This window comes from Rhinichthys klamathensis, unplaced genomic scaffold, assembly GCF_029890125.1.
Source record: "Rhinichthys klamathensis goyatoka isolate OS25496 unplaced genomic scaffold, OSU_Roscu_1.1 h1tg000110l_1, whole genome shotgun sequence".
In the NCBI taxonomy this organism is placed as follows: Eukaryota; Metazoa; Chordata; class Actinopteri; order Cypriniformes; family Leuciscidae; genus Rhinichthys; species Rhinichthys klamathensis.
The window spans coordinates 2,287,317-2,302,901 of NW_026606648.1; the positions used below are offsets into that span (position 1 = coordinate 2,287,317).

General features: G+C 36.9%; 1 protein-coding gene across 1 annotated transcript in view; it reads left to right on the forward strand.

Moving 5' to 3' along the window:
* The first annotated feature begins 3,191 nt into the window (after positions 1 to 3,191).
* Positions 3,192 to 15,585, forward strand: part of kcnb2b (potassium voltage-gated channel subfamily B member 2b) — a 104,083-nt gene continuing 91,689 nt past the window's right edge. The window contains exons 1-2 of the mRNA XM_056254134.1: positions 3,192 to 3,575; positions 4,739 to 5,441. Of these exons, the coding sequence (XP_056110109.1) occupies positions 4,860 to 5,441 (582 nt within the window). The 5' untranslated portion in view covers positions 3,192 to 3,575; positions 4,739 to 4,859. The remainder of the gene's footprint in view (positions 3,576 to 4,738; positions 5,442 to 15,585) is intronic.

A 15,585-nucleotide genomic window follows, 5' to 3' on the forward strand; every position in this document is an offset into this window, starting at 1 on the left:
TTCACACCGGGACGAATTTCGCGCGCGATATTCGCCGACGTTTAACGCCTCGTGACTAAACAAAGGGCGCCAATGTGAATGTGCACACCGACGCGAAAAACGCCACGCGTAAAAGCGTCATTTTTTTTTAAAAACGCCTCGGGTTCGTTTTTTTGGTTTGATGCGCCGCGTCAAAAACTATCCGACCAATGAGATTGGCGCTTTTGCTCACGTGTCTGGAGCTTCTGAAGTTACAGTAAAACACAACTTGGGGGCGCTCAAACACAAAACGGTCTTGCTGAGCACACATACGTAACGGCGAAGAAGATGCGCCAAGTAGCGTCTACAGTACACCATAAATATCCATAAGGCTAGATGTCTGGTCCGCGCTGCTGGCCAAATATGGCCTTTATTATGGATATCTATGGTCTACACTGCCGGGAAGAAATAAGACGAGGAAGATGCGTGGCAAGATGAATGTAGAGCTGCTGGTCTCGTTGGTGTCGGAACATAAAGAACTATATGACAAACGCGACAGCGACTACAAAATAGGACTATTTCTGTTTTACATTAAGCGCCATCTAGAGTCAGGGAATGAATTTGCATGTTCACTCGGCTCATCGTCAGCGAAAATCTCTTGGGTGTGAACACAAAAAACGCGTTGAAAAACGCTGACGAATAACGCGCGCCGATATTCGTCCCGGTGTGTACGGGGCTTCAGACTCGGGAACGGAACAACCACCATAGTGCAACGATAAGAACTGACAAAGACTGAACTAAACGCAGGGCTTAAATACACAGACAGACAAGCCTAATAAGATAACAAGGGGGCGTGGCTAATAAGAAACACCTGGGGAGACTAATCAACATTAAACAACAAGGGACTGCAAAACATGGAACAAGACTGGGGAACACAGGTTGAAAACATCACATAAACAAATTGTCAAATTGGCGATATGTTTATATATAAATCACATATTTGAGGTCTAGGCAACTACATTCTTGTCTAAACAAAACTCATGAAAAAGTATGTGGGTTTGCTTGACCTCTGAAAGACCTCTCAGCCAATCAGATTCGAGGACCAGAAATAACTGTTATATGTAATAAAAATATTATAAAAATAAAACATTATTTTGACTTTAAGCAATGTATTAAACAATTTTTAAAAATTCCAAATTTGTATATATATATATATATATATATATATAGTTATATACAGTATGTGTATATATATATATAGTTAAAATGTGTGAGAAATTTTGAAATTGTTTAATACATTGCTTAAAGCCAAAATTATTATTATTATTATTGATTAGAAATACAAACAGAAACACGTGAAGTTTATTAGGAAAAATGTTAAATCATTATATATTTTAAATAATTATAATGACATGTACTGTACTGTGTATAATCATGTTTAATAAGGAAGCCAATAGGCATTTTTGAATTGATGAGAAATGCAAACTATAAACAGCTGGACAGGCATAGCAGCAAGATGTTTACTTGTAAGGGAACACTGATATAGGCGGACAACTAGCATATTTCTATTGAACTGCAGTGGCAGTTGATTACGACTCTTCATTAAATTGTGTCTAGTCCTTTGTTACTATTTCCATCTCTTTTTTCCAATTGTCCTTCACCCTCACATTGTGGCTCATAGCAGACTATGCACAAGAGTCAGAAAAATCTATGGCAATGTATTGATCACTCATCATTTGAGGCTACAACATCAATCACACACACCGTGCTGTTTGGTTTCACAAAAATGCCGTGGTCAGAGGAAAATTTCAAGTGGCAGAAAACATTTGGGCGAAAGGCATTTCTCTAGAATACTGAAACACAACACAATGAGTGAATCAGATTTGTTCATTGTTATTAGTCGTACTAGTCATCTAAAAAAATTAACGTAAATGTAAATGTCACCCTTTATTCCTTTTCAAGTATCATTCATGGATCAATGCCACTGAGCCACAGTATATTGAAATCAAACTACAGCCGCTTTGATAAGCAAAGAATATATTTATAGCACGCACCATTTGTTCCTCAACCACTGTGTCTCCTGTAGTCCTGTGACATCTCGTGCGTATAGATGGACGGTCTCCAAACTATTGTTTCCTTTCATCTTTTTCACTTGGCCCTGTTTGAAAGACAAAGCAGACACAGTTTTAGAGGCTTAATTACTGATGGAGGGAACTTTAACAGCACAGACCCAGACATGCAGGTCATTCAACACCAACTGAGACTCAATACAGCTGCTTCATAACTAATAATTGCTGTGACTACATATCCTCACGAAGTGTTATACATTTTAAATCACACTTCATACCGTACACATGGCTCCCCAGGCCAATGTAATAAAAACAAGGAATCGCTGCTGCCACAGCATGGAAAGGTGCTAAGGAATTTTACGATTTCTTATACCCTGTAAAATATTTGCTAGTAATGCAGTACGCATACAGCTTAGTGCCAAGTCACATATAGGCTACTGTATCATGTATTGACTGCTGCCAGTCATAAAAAAGTCAGTATATACAGGATCTTGTTGACACTGGCTCCAGTACAGCTGACACTGTTGGTGTCCACTTAAGCCTTTTTTACGACACTGAGGTTTCAAGTCACACCTTTACGTGGTTATTATAGATTTAATCATTATGATCTGTCTTAATCTGTCCTGCGCGTACAAAACTGTATGTTAGCCTACATACTGTAAACTTAAGTATACTGTAGCATTCTTCATTATGCTGAGGCCGCAAGGATTTTGTTTTGTTATAAAAAATATTGTGTATTTTAATGAGAAAAGAATACAGTAAAATACAGCACAACCATAAAAATAGTTAAATGGTTAACTGTAAGTCATGTCATACAGCACAAAAAATGAGATTATATTTAAAACATAGATTTACTGTAAAATGTTTTTGAAATAAAAGTATGGATTGCCTTATCATGTACAGAGAAAGATATTCTATGTAAACAGAATAGTATAATGTACTGTGTGTGTGTGTGTGTGTGTGTGTGTATATATATATATATATATATATATATATATATATATATATATATATATATATAAGATGGTTAATATAGGCTATATTTATTGTCTATACTCATAAATGTATGGAACATAAACTTGATAGAGAGAGAGAGAGAGAGTTCCTGCTGAAGTTGATCTGCTGCTGCCCTTGCTGATGTACAGACCAATCCAATTAGGTTTCACCTCTAGGCTGTGATGCAGTTCGTGCTTCAGACGATCCATTCCGTTCACACACACAGACACACACGCGCGCTCAGTGTCACTCTGCAGCTTCACACACAGTGCGCGCGCCCTCAGCTTTACGCGTCCGACATCTGCAGAAATCCCGACTAACCGTATCAAGCCATCGATAGAGGTAGCGCTCTTAGCGAGCCAAGGGGAGCTCTTTCAGTGACAGAAATGTCCCGGTGTACTGTGAGATCTGAACAAAATGTGGAACACATGTCCGGTCCTAACTGAAGCCTCCGTTGAGAGCTGGGAATCTTAAAGGAAACCCGCAGACGTCTTTTCTCTCGTTTGCGCACACAGCGGTTTGTATATGCAAACGGTGGTTCACTTCAGGAAGGTAAGAAATATAGTTGCATTGGCAGAAACATTGTTATGGCAAGTCGTGATGCCTGGACGTTACTTGTTTGAGTGGAACAGCTGAGATGAAGTGAAAGGAGATTTGCTTTTCAGAACAGGTTCATTCTTTTTAAATAGCAAGGCTGCAAAGTTAAAGGCATCGCATGGCAAAGCATTCAACGGTTTTATTAGACACTGATGACGAATCTTAATGTGAGAAACAGTGGTACAGATGGACACACAAATTGTAAACGTAGATATTTTGCTGATATACTTAAATTATTTTATTACCTTGGTATATTAACTTATAAAATAAAATCTAAAATGGAAAGATTACTGGAGTGAAAGAGTCTGAGTTTGCAGTTTTTGTCTTGTGTGTATGTATGATTTGTAACCTAAAATCTTTCTAAATTATTTAGTTTCATTAGAGTCAAAAATAATTTTTAATATGAGAGAATAAACTTGACTAACATTACACTAATGAATGTCATCTTTAAGAGATCAGAAATAACACCAAATATTGCTTTTTTAGTTCTTTTAATGTCAGTGAATGCAATTAAATTACTTCAGTTTTTGCAAAAAGTAAAATAAAGAAGTTCAGAAGCAGCTGAATAATTAGTAGTGTACAATAAAAAAATGGTGTTTGCTGTTATTTTATGTTTTATTATTTGTTAAAGAAAGAAAAAGGAGAACTGCATGTTCCGCTCACATATCACCTTACATCACACTCCTGAACTTAACCTTGAAATGATAGAAGGCCAATGATAAATATTGAATGTGGCAAGAATTAATGCTTGTGTTAATTACTAATTCTCCTTAGTTTAAACAAGATATGCCACGATTCTCTCAGCTTAGGCTTTGGTGAAATATACCAGAGCTTACGTTTCTTCTTTGCATACAGGGCACGCTTGGCTGGTGATATGTAAATGGGATCTAATGCTTCCAAATGTACTTTGCAAAACATATACAGTACAATCTAACATATTCCTAATGGATCTCAGAGGAAGGGCATTTCCTAAACAATTATGAGCTGGAATATTGTGCACTGCATGGAAAAATGTAATTTCACACAACGTGCAAGGTGGAAACAACAGGTGTCTGTGCATGATCAGAACATTTACTTCAGATATTCCAGCATCCTTTCTCTTGTGTCTGTCTTCGCAGCCATGGAGGGACTCGTCTAAGGAGGACCCAACATAATTGTCTTTTTCCAGTTGTCTTCTGGTTGATTTTCGTCCTTACACCGCTTCCTGGCGAGAGTTGCCTGTCTGTCTCCACAAGCACAATGGCAGAGAAGACTGGACTGGGGGTTCCGAAACCTGGAGGCAGATCCTCGACTTCGCTTCCACCTGAGCCTATCGAGATCATCCGGACCAAGGCCCGCTCCAGGAGGGTCCGCATCAACGTCGGGGGCCTCAACCACGAGGTCTTATGGCGGACCTTGGACCGGCTTCCCAGAACCAGATTGGGCAAGCTCAGAGACTGTAACACCCACGAGTCACTAATGGAGGTCTGCGACGACTACTGCCTGAATGAGAACGAATACTTCTTCGACAGACACCCCGGCGCGTTCACGTCCATCTTGAACTTTTACAGAACTGGAAAGCTGCACATGATGGAGGAAATGTGCGCTCTGTCTTTCGGGCAAGAGCTCGATTACTGGGGCATCGATGAGATCTACCTGGAGTCGTGCTGCCAGGCTCGCTACCATCAGAAGAAAGAGCAGATGAACGAGGAGCTGAGGAGAGAGGCAGAGACTCTGAGAGAAAGGGAGGGAGAGGGGGAATTTGATAACACCTGCTGCTCAGACAAGAGGAAGAAACTTTGGGACCTTTTGGAGAAGCCAGGTTCCTCAGTTGCTGCTAAGGTAAGGTGTTGCGGTACACCTTGCGGTACAGTTTGGGCCTCCTGGGGCGTTTGACAAAACGTATCTTGGCGTATCTCCCAAATAACCATTTTAAGGCAAAAACACAAGCCCTTCTTTCCCTATTAATGATGAAGTGCAGTTCAACTTCAATGTGTGCTCTGTTTTGTCAGTACATTTGGTTGATTCAGAGTAGCTCTGTTCCGGAACCGAGTGAGGTACAGGTTCCTCGCATGTAAGACAGTATTCTAATCTATGAAACCTCATAAATGACTGCTCTGGAACAATCTACATTGGCTGTACACGGGAAATTCAACTAAAGAGTTTGATGTTAGCATGTTGCTAAGCTAACAGCACAATACTTTTATAGGCATTTATGCTGTCTTCTCTTTTGTTCTGTTCTGTTCCAAAACTTAGTGGCTACTTCCCATTTCCGATAAGTGAGGGATTAAGTGATGGGCAGCTCCGATAAGTGAGGGATTTGGAACACTCTTCATGGGCAGCTCTGCACGGGAGACAGTGGCTGTGTGTCATTATTTCGAAGGCTGCGTCATTTGCATATGTCATCTCTTTTCAGAAAATTAACCATTATAAAATTGAGCGTTATTCCTTGTGAAGTACATAATTGTAATGTGACTTTGGAATGTAATTGTTATTTTACTGAAATGAGGCAGCCTCATTTCGAAACAAAACACAGCTTATTTTGAAGTTAGAATTGTTGACGTTAGCATGTTGCTAAGCTAAAGCACAATGAAGCTGCAGTCACATTTACCGCTGTTCAGCGAATTTCCGCAGGCAAAATCCAGTCATGCAATAGGAACACGATTTGGAATTTCGAGTGAGGGCGAAAGATTTTTCATGCAGATTTTGTAATGGGTTCAAGTTGGTAGTGTGAATTCAGTGCATTGACCAACAAAAAGCTGTTTGGTTTGACAGTGACTTCTGTGTGAACTGTGCTTCATGGATCACTACACTATTTACAATGGACAATGGACCGCACCTTAAAAAGCATAAAACATAATGCACACAAATATTGTGTAACCTGTGGGAAGTCTTTGATTGTAAAAAAAAAAAAAACTTTTTACTAAAACTGTGCACCAATAGTGTTTTAAAATGGTCTCATTATGTTTTGGAACAGAGCATTTGTGTCTGGATATTACATTGCTCCCGTGGTAACAGACTTTTTAATTGATTATATTTATGCCTACTGGAAAAAAATGCTGTGCAAACATGTTTGGAAAACTGAGTGTAACGCTAACTTCAATAGGAAGGATAGAACATATTTTTTTGGCCAGAATACAAAGTGTGACAAGTAAAGGATGATTAGAGTGGATGCAAAAATGTGATAAGTTTTGATGCTGCAAAGGTTTTCGTCTGTGGTGGAAGGGCTTGATCACAGACAGTTGCCAGTTAGCTGTTGAATGCAATGTGTGCAAGAGTGTGCTTTACATCTCGCATTAAAACGTATAAATATATCCTGCATAATTTTAGATGATATTTAGTGCTTGCTGAATTGTTTTGAATGTCATGTTATTGTTCGAATATATCATAAAGGCCATCTTTTGAAATGGTTCATCTCGCACAATGCTACATCTATCCGATTACATCCATTTGATCTTTCATTGTACTTGCTCACAATGCAGGGAGCACGAATGGTTTCATGTCCTGTGTAGCTTCTAACGTGTGCCTGTATCTATGGGCGTACAGTATGCTCTAAGTCATCCATTGGCTGGGGGGAACGCTGATGAAATTCAATCACTGATCATTTACGAGGAGTATCCAGCATAGAGCTCAGCGCAGAGAAGGATCATATTTCACGTCTGAGATAGCGTATCATAAAAACATCCTCTTAAAGTATGATAAAAGTACACAGCCATGTGAGACATAAGGAAAAATTACAGTTGTTAACATAACCGCTTCGGACGTCCTGCAGTGCGTGTTGTTTTTGCCACAAATGCAGTGTCATCCGTTTTGTTGGACATTTCCTCCACCTATATGGGAATCATGGCTGATTCAATTTCAGCTTGCCTCCACCCACTTAATTTATGATACAGGCTCATGATGGAAAGAGCAGGAAGATTGTGGTAATATAGAGGAGGCATTGGCTGTTTCCTGCACTGGGTGTGGATTATAAGAGCTCAGACACTCACTGTGGTCTGGGAAAACTGTGGTACTGCCTTGATTTTACCTCACAGGCAAGCGAGGGAGAGTCATTTGTGTTTGTCAGTGCTCTGTTAAGGCTTTCTAAACAGCATGCAAAGGCACAAAGAGAGGAAATGACATGCTTGACATGAATAGAGTGCGCATGTGTGTTCTCAAATGTACGAACAACAGCTTGCTCATAGATCTTTGCCTTAGAGCTTCATGCAGTTTGAATGAGGGAAGCCTCTTTATATTCACAGGAAATCCCTCATATTTGTGGATGATGCAGAGCAACCAATTTAAAGCTGGAGTGTGTCAAAACATGGACAAATTGTAATTCATTTGTTTTTCTTTTTTTGTCAGTTTCTCTTTTCAATGTAGTTTAGTTTGATTATATTTTAGTTTTATAATGTACCATGTATTAAAAACTAAACTCAAATTAACTAAACATTAAAATTATTTTGTGCATATTTATATTTTAGTTATTTTTTCCAGTCATGAAAATTAACTTTATTTAAATTTTTCCCCAGTTATGCTCTGTTATTATTTTTTATGTATAGGTTTAATTTTTATTTCAGTTACTTATACATTTTTAAAGACAGACCTGCTGTGAGCTATGCTATGTTTATGCTTTTGTAGAAGCCATCAGCTCCCACATTATTTAACAAAAAAATATATAATTTATTTTCTGCAAAGAAATCTGCAGCAATCAGAGAATTACAACAAACAAATCATGCCAAAAGCATTGCAAATGACATACGTAATAGAGCAGTCTCAAGAGTCAAACTACTTAAATACTTGTATAGATATGCACCATAGTGAAAAATATGTATTTGAAATACATCTATTTTATGCTAAGTATACTACAAATACATTTACATATTTATGTCCTTAATATAAATACCCTGCATTTATACTTTTGCTAAACTGATATACTTAAAGTCTGCTAAATTGGAACAACTAATTTTGTACTAAATGTACTTAGGTTTCCAGAAATGGTGCTGAGGTATAATTAAAGATATACTTAATTATATTTGATTGTGCTAAAGTGGAACTAATGCAAGTATACTTTAGATTCACTTTAAATATCTTGCATTTAAATACTGTTATTATACAGAGATCACACTATCCGTCCTATTAGTGATATTAAAACACAGTTTAGGCTTAATATTAAGAAATGTGCATTGTGCAAAAAAAGAAGTACTTCAAATTAAGTTTATTTCTAATATTTACTATAAAAGTCTCTCAAGTGATATGTCAGTATGTTAATGGATTTGTATGAAATAAATGTATTTTAAATACATTTTGATATAGGTTTTTTTTCACAAGGGCATATTTTTCACTACATAAACAACATCTTTAGATCAATAGTTTTATATTAGTTCCTTCGTGATTTTTAATTCAGTTGGGGATTGCAGTTCTTCCCTTCATTAAAGCTGATGCAAACGTCATGTTCCTTTATCTTTTTGTCTGATTTTCAAATACTTTTTTTGCTTTCAAATCAAAATTTGTAATGTGATTAACCTCGTAGCTGGTTGGTTTGATTCATGGTTTATGTTATAACTCCTTAAAGAAGACCCTTTTGAAATCCCTGTGTGAAAATTGAATGGAAAAAAATTGGCCGCTAAAAAAGTGGATGCGCACTGTTGCACTGTAAAGTTCAAGACCATTTCCCCTGGTTAGACAGTCCCACCTCCAAACTCGTTGAACTAATGTTGGTCACACCCCTTGTCTGCAGTCGATTGGACGGATAGCCCCTCCCAAGACTCGGGAAAAGTTTTTCTAGAGAGAATTGATAGACAGTTCAACAAAGTATTTGTTGAAATATAAAGTATTTATGAAGTATCCCTAATATGACGTATATCAAGTGAAATGGCTTCTGGAATGAGAAAAAATAAATAGGGCGGGACTTGATTTCATCCTCAGGAATTGATTGGATCGTAGGAATTTGGGCGTGGTCAACTAAATGGCCTCAGATCTGAATCCCAGTTTGCTACATGTTGTGGAGGATATAGTCAAACCCTCTGCTGACACATTCGTCATGAAGAGAACAGATGTCGTTTTGAGGGGAGGGGGATGTTAGAGTTTTTTTATTAAAGATTACAAGGGCATGTGAATTAAAAAAAATAACGATGTGCATGGATAAATCATTTATAATAAACTGCAAGATTCTGTAAAAAACAAGATTTGTGAATTTTGATGTCATAGTGACTTTAATTAAGCTACAGAACATTTACAGAGAGAGAGAGAGAGAGAGAGAGAGAGAGAGAGAGAGAGAGAGAGAGAGAGAGAGAGAGAGAGAGAGAGAGAGAGAGAGAGAGAGAGAGAGAGAGATAAAATAGAGCATTTTTTATTATTTTTTATGCTCTCTCGCTCTAAGTAATCCGTTCTTCCCCTGGTCAGTAAAGGACCATTACATGCACGAATCCCCCTCCCAACACTGCGACACTGCTCGCACACATGCGGAGATCTCATTACATCTCCTCAGAGGTATCTCCACTAATGTATCCAAACATTACAACACCGAGCAATCATTTACCACACTTCCTTTGCAGTGAACAGGTTAAAAATGGAAATGAGATGATTGACACATTGTTTAGGGGGTCCGATCAAAGGTAGAGTTGCATGAGTCCAGCACAGCATGTATTTTGAGAAACTGATAGACTAGAGAGAGAGACAGAGAGAAAGAGAGAGTAATTGGTAATCTTAGTCAAACCACAGCATGCGTCTTCTTCTGAATCAGTTCTCTTCAAACATTCATCATGAATAATAAATGTGTTGGTCAGTTAACTTCACACTCATGCACAGATTCACATTCACACAAACATGCAGCGCAATGCTTTGTTGCGGTCCTGGCTTACAGCGGTAACATTTGCAGAGGAGAGAGAATCATTTGGGAGAGTTGCACCTTGACGCTATACACCTATAAATAGGCAGCTGGCGAATGCAACAGTAGCCTTAGGTGAGGGTACAACGTTTTCACTCGCCAGGGGGATTGCACCAAAGGACCGGAGATGTAGGAAGTCCTTCACAGGACAAACTGAGAAGGACTGGTAAAAACAAAAAAAAGATGCACTAATCTACAGTATATTACAGTAATTTATCTTCATAATGACTTTCTCACTCAAAGATTAAATATAGAATTTAGATGATGCTAGTCTACATCAATAAATCAAGGTGGAGATGACAGAAATGTGCTCTCGTGTACTGTAGTGGAGTGTTGTTGTGGCTTTATATAGGGTCATACATCATTCATTAAACCATATGTTTGTCCACATCTGCAAAAAAAATCCTCCAGGAACTAAACCACATTGGGTAACATTGGGTGCAAGCATATGTCTTCCATTTTATTATAATCATACGGTAGTTGTAAATAAACAAAGTAACTGTAAATACAACATTCTAAGTAAAGGTCGGCCACGTTCCTACCAGGTGCATTGCTTCTGGTGATCTTAGTGAATGTTTCAATGAATCATTTCATTTGACATATAATTGTCTTTTGAGGCAATTCCTGCAAATCTTATTTTCAGTGCCATTTTCCTATGAGATTTCATTACTATTCGTAGTTTAAAAAAAAATTTGATAGACAATGATACACCTTATGCTAAAACGTTCTTAACTTCTAAAGAGTTAAATTCATTTTAATGCATCAAATGTATGGTATTAATGTAATTCATTTAATTTATTACAGTAACAGATTTAGATTAAATAAATGAATTCCATAAAATCTATATTGTATGAGGGAGATATTAAAATTCTGCCAAAACCCTTCAACTGATAATTATGTTCATGACTGATAACCGATAAATGGCCGTTATTCAAATTCTATACTTCTATATTATATATTTGACTAAATGAATAAAAACAATTCCAAAACTGAAATCTTAAATCAATGGTTTTGAATGCAACAAATGAATTTAGGCATCACAATATTATTATATACAGTATGAAAAATGGATATTCATTTTTGAGAAATGCTAATTTAACATTGTTATTATTAATGTTTAACTTTAGGTGTGATTTAGATGATGGCAAGGATAATCAAGATGTAAAAATAGGGGAAAGGAGCTTGTAAAATGAAATATACCATACAATATCGACCAATACCATTTCATGTCCTTATCTACTGTTACAGACGGTTGCAATAACAATGAGAAAACCTGGATCTAATCGCAGCAGTAGTGATGTTTATAACAAGGAACTCAAAACAAAATACTCTTGACTTGAACAGAACGTGAAGAGAACAGACAACTAACTGAAAGAAACAGAGCTTAAATTCACAAACAAACCAATCAATGAAATTAATAACAGGTGCACATGATAATCAAATCAATGAGAAACCATGGAAACAAATACAAACCAAGGAAACAGAACTAGAACACATGCAAAACCAATACAAAACAAACACATGTGACAAAACCAAACAATAACTCAGATATCCCTTACAAAAATCACCCAATGTATCATGCCTCTTTAATCTATGAGCATAAACAGAGGATTAGTAAAGATTTGTACATATAAAACGTTGTTTAAGAAGCTGTCCATATTGATATTGTATGTATTAATGTCTATCTAAAGGTGAAAAAATGGGCTAGAACTACACGTTCATGTACTTCCCCACTTGATAATATGAATAATGATGAAATCGCATTCCACAATTAGCATAAAACTGCCTTGATTCTTCAAAATAAATAGAAATGCACAGTGAGGCCTTGAAGCTAACTAAACTAAATGTTTGGTTGGTTCATAATATGTGATTTATTTATCGTCACATATGTCTCACATACTCCGCAGTGCCAGTGTATCTTGGTTATTGAGGGTAACAGCTGTGCCCTGCAGGTTTAAGTGACTGTCGCAGAATTGTAAAGCTCACTCAAACTTAAGTTAATAACCTTACTGAGGATTCATGCTAGAAGTGTCGTTTGTACATATGCACCTAATGCACTTCTCGCCTTGTATTTATGCCCACGTTTCAAACAGAATTATGGGGCTAACATATGCCACAAATCTCCACCACACTGGAGCTCGCTCTCGCAGTCTGTTAAATGAACTGGTTTTATTTAAATGAGGGGTACAGGCCCACTTAATCCCAGGTCTTCGAAGCAACAGTATATTTGCCACCACCTCAAATGTAGAGGAAGTCTCGTCATGATGGAGTGTGAATGGATTTAGATTTGGTGGGTCTGCTTCAGGATTATTATAGATTTGAAATTTAAAGTCAAAGTTGATGTTGTGGCTTTATATATAGTGTCATTATATTATTAACATTTTATTAAAATCAAGCTCAAATAGAAGTACGATGTTTCTGACCAGAGAAATTCGGACATCCTTGTTTTGTCCGTCATTAGAACGGACAGAACAATCTGAGGCAGTAAGAGCATTGTATTACATTATTATCAACTTACAGGTCATAAAGTTTATTGTAGCTGTGTGTTTTTTTTTTCTTCTTCTGTCATTTGGCCAAGATCTTGTGTTATAAAAGATGAAGTGCAACACCCAGGCTATTTCTGACCGTATTGGCTATGACTCGACGACAAATGTTAGACTAAGACACTCTTCTCTGCTCCTTAAATACATAAAACATTAGCCTTTATATATAGTGTTTCTAGACGAGTAAAGAAAACACTGTACTTATTTAAAGAACCAGTTCTTATTTACTCTTGCATTGCAAACAAGCAGAGATGGTCCAAACTGCATGTGGCACTTCTTTCACAATAGAGAGTTATGAGGTTTTACCGACACTGAAGATCCAATGGAGTTGCGAAGTTTAGTCACAAGCTCTTTTTAATACTTTTCATTGGTTACATTTTTGCAAAACCAACCCACAGAAAGAAGTAAATGGTGACCGATAGGAATGATTTATGAAAAAAATAAAAATAGAGATACTAAATATGAACATACCAGGTTTCCGCCCAACAGCGATGATATTTAGTTTTTCTATTTATATTGGTTTTAGTGTAGTATTGTTTTGCTACCAAAGTTAGAATGTTAAATGATAATTTAAATAGCAACATACATTTCTCAGGGCTTTCTGATCCCGCTAGCGTGGCATTTTCATGTTTAATGAGTGTGGGTTAGAAAATGTGAAACCTTTACAATTAATTTAGTATCAAATTGAGTTGATTTTGGAGTCATGAAAATGTATTTTTGTTCACTTTTTGTGTGAAATGATTATTTAAATAGAGGCATTGCATTTCTCAGGGCTTTCTAGTGTTTTTATTGGCATTTTCTTGTTTGATTAAACCTTTACAATAAATTCTGTATCTAACACTTTTATTTTATTTTATTTTAGTTGGTTTTGGAGTCATGAAAATGTAGTATTAATCACTTCTTATTTTAGTAAGTGTTTTCATGAACAATCTAACACCAGTCTGCAGTGTGAATAGGCAACTGTGGTTTCTGTTCTCAAGAAAGTCTCAGAATTTGACATGGTTCTTCACTATTATTAGTGGTGAAAAGAAGCAGCTGGTGGATCTAGAGTTTATTGCTCACTTTTCATCCGTGCGAATTGTGTTTTGTTCTAAAAAAAACCTTTTTCAGTATATTGGATCTTTTCGGATGCTGCTTCCTGCTTTTGTGGAAGTTTTAATTGTCGAAGTTGGACTGTCCAGTAGTTTTTGTGTTTGCCAAAATCATTAATTTGATCAAGACAGACTACTTCATGTGTCATTTACCACTTTGCTTGTTTGCTCTGTGGCTGTTTCATCCCACCAAATGTTCAAAGAGCATTATAATAACACCAAACTTGCTTTCAACGGCATGCAGTCCTTAAATTAGAGGACCCCTCGGGTCTAGCTGTCATTTACAGAGCAAATGCACCCTCTTCTAAACCGTGCTAGTGTAGTTACATAATACTTTCCAGAGAGACCTAATCAGCATAGGCTAACATTTAGGTGCCACGTCCTAAATCCTCTTTATGCATTCATAATCAGATAAGAACTCTTTGGATTATGGGTAACAACGGTTCCTCTGGCTTTGTATTGGTTGCAGAGAATCATGATTAAAGGGAATGTTCCAGACTTTGCCCTTTGTTTAAAATGTGATCAAAAAAAACTTTGATTTCATAGTGCTCTTTGTAATGCTTTTGGATGCTTGAGCATTAACATTCAACTTATTGATATATAGTAATCCAATTTATGTGGTGCTCACATATCCATGTAATTCGATTATAGTCATACAACCTTTATTTTGTCATTATTTACTCATGTTATTTGAAACCCGTATGACTTTCTTTTTTCTGTGGAACTCAAAAGAAAATGTTCAGCAGAATGTCCAAGCTGCCCTTTTTCTTTTTTTTATACAATAGAAGTGAATGGTGACCACGTATTTTAGTGAACAACTTTGGTCTGTTCTTCACACAAAGCTGTCATATCTTTTCAGAAGGCTTGAAATATAGTGCACAAAGTTGAATTAACCACTATTATGATGCTTTTATGCTGATTTTTTTTTTAATGTTTTGGAGCTTCACTTTTATTGTATGAAAAAGAGCTGCGGCATAAATGTTCTTCAAAACTTCTAGTTTTGTATTTAATAGAAGGAAGAAAGCCATACAGTATCTTACAGTGACTTTATTCATACCGTAATTTTTCAGTTAACTGTCCCTTTAAAAACTGAAGCAAAATCACAAATCTTTTTGAATAAATTTATGGACAATCCACTTGCTTCCAAAAAAAAAATCTGAATGGCAGACTGTACAACCATGTGGCCATTTTTCATTTTGTAAAATAAACCCAGCACAGAAAAATCGGAGAACAAGTGATGGAAATGGCAGAATAATTATGAAATGGTGCCGGGATAATGCTAACCACAACAAAGAGCATGAACACCAGACACAAACAAATCAGTGTAAATGACACGGGGATATGATTCAGGAGGCTCAGATTATCTCAGGAGCTTAAGGCATCTGAAGTGATCCCATTTGGCCCTGGACAGGTATTTAAGGACACAGCGGTGAATAAGGAGCGCTAATGTATTTTTTACCTGAAGAGCAGGAGTTACTAAACTA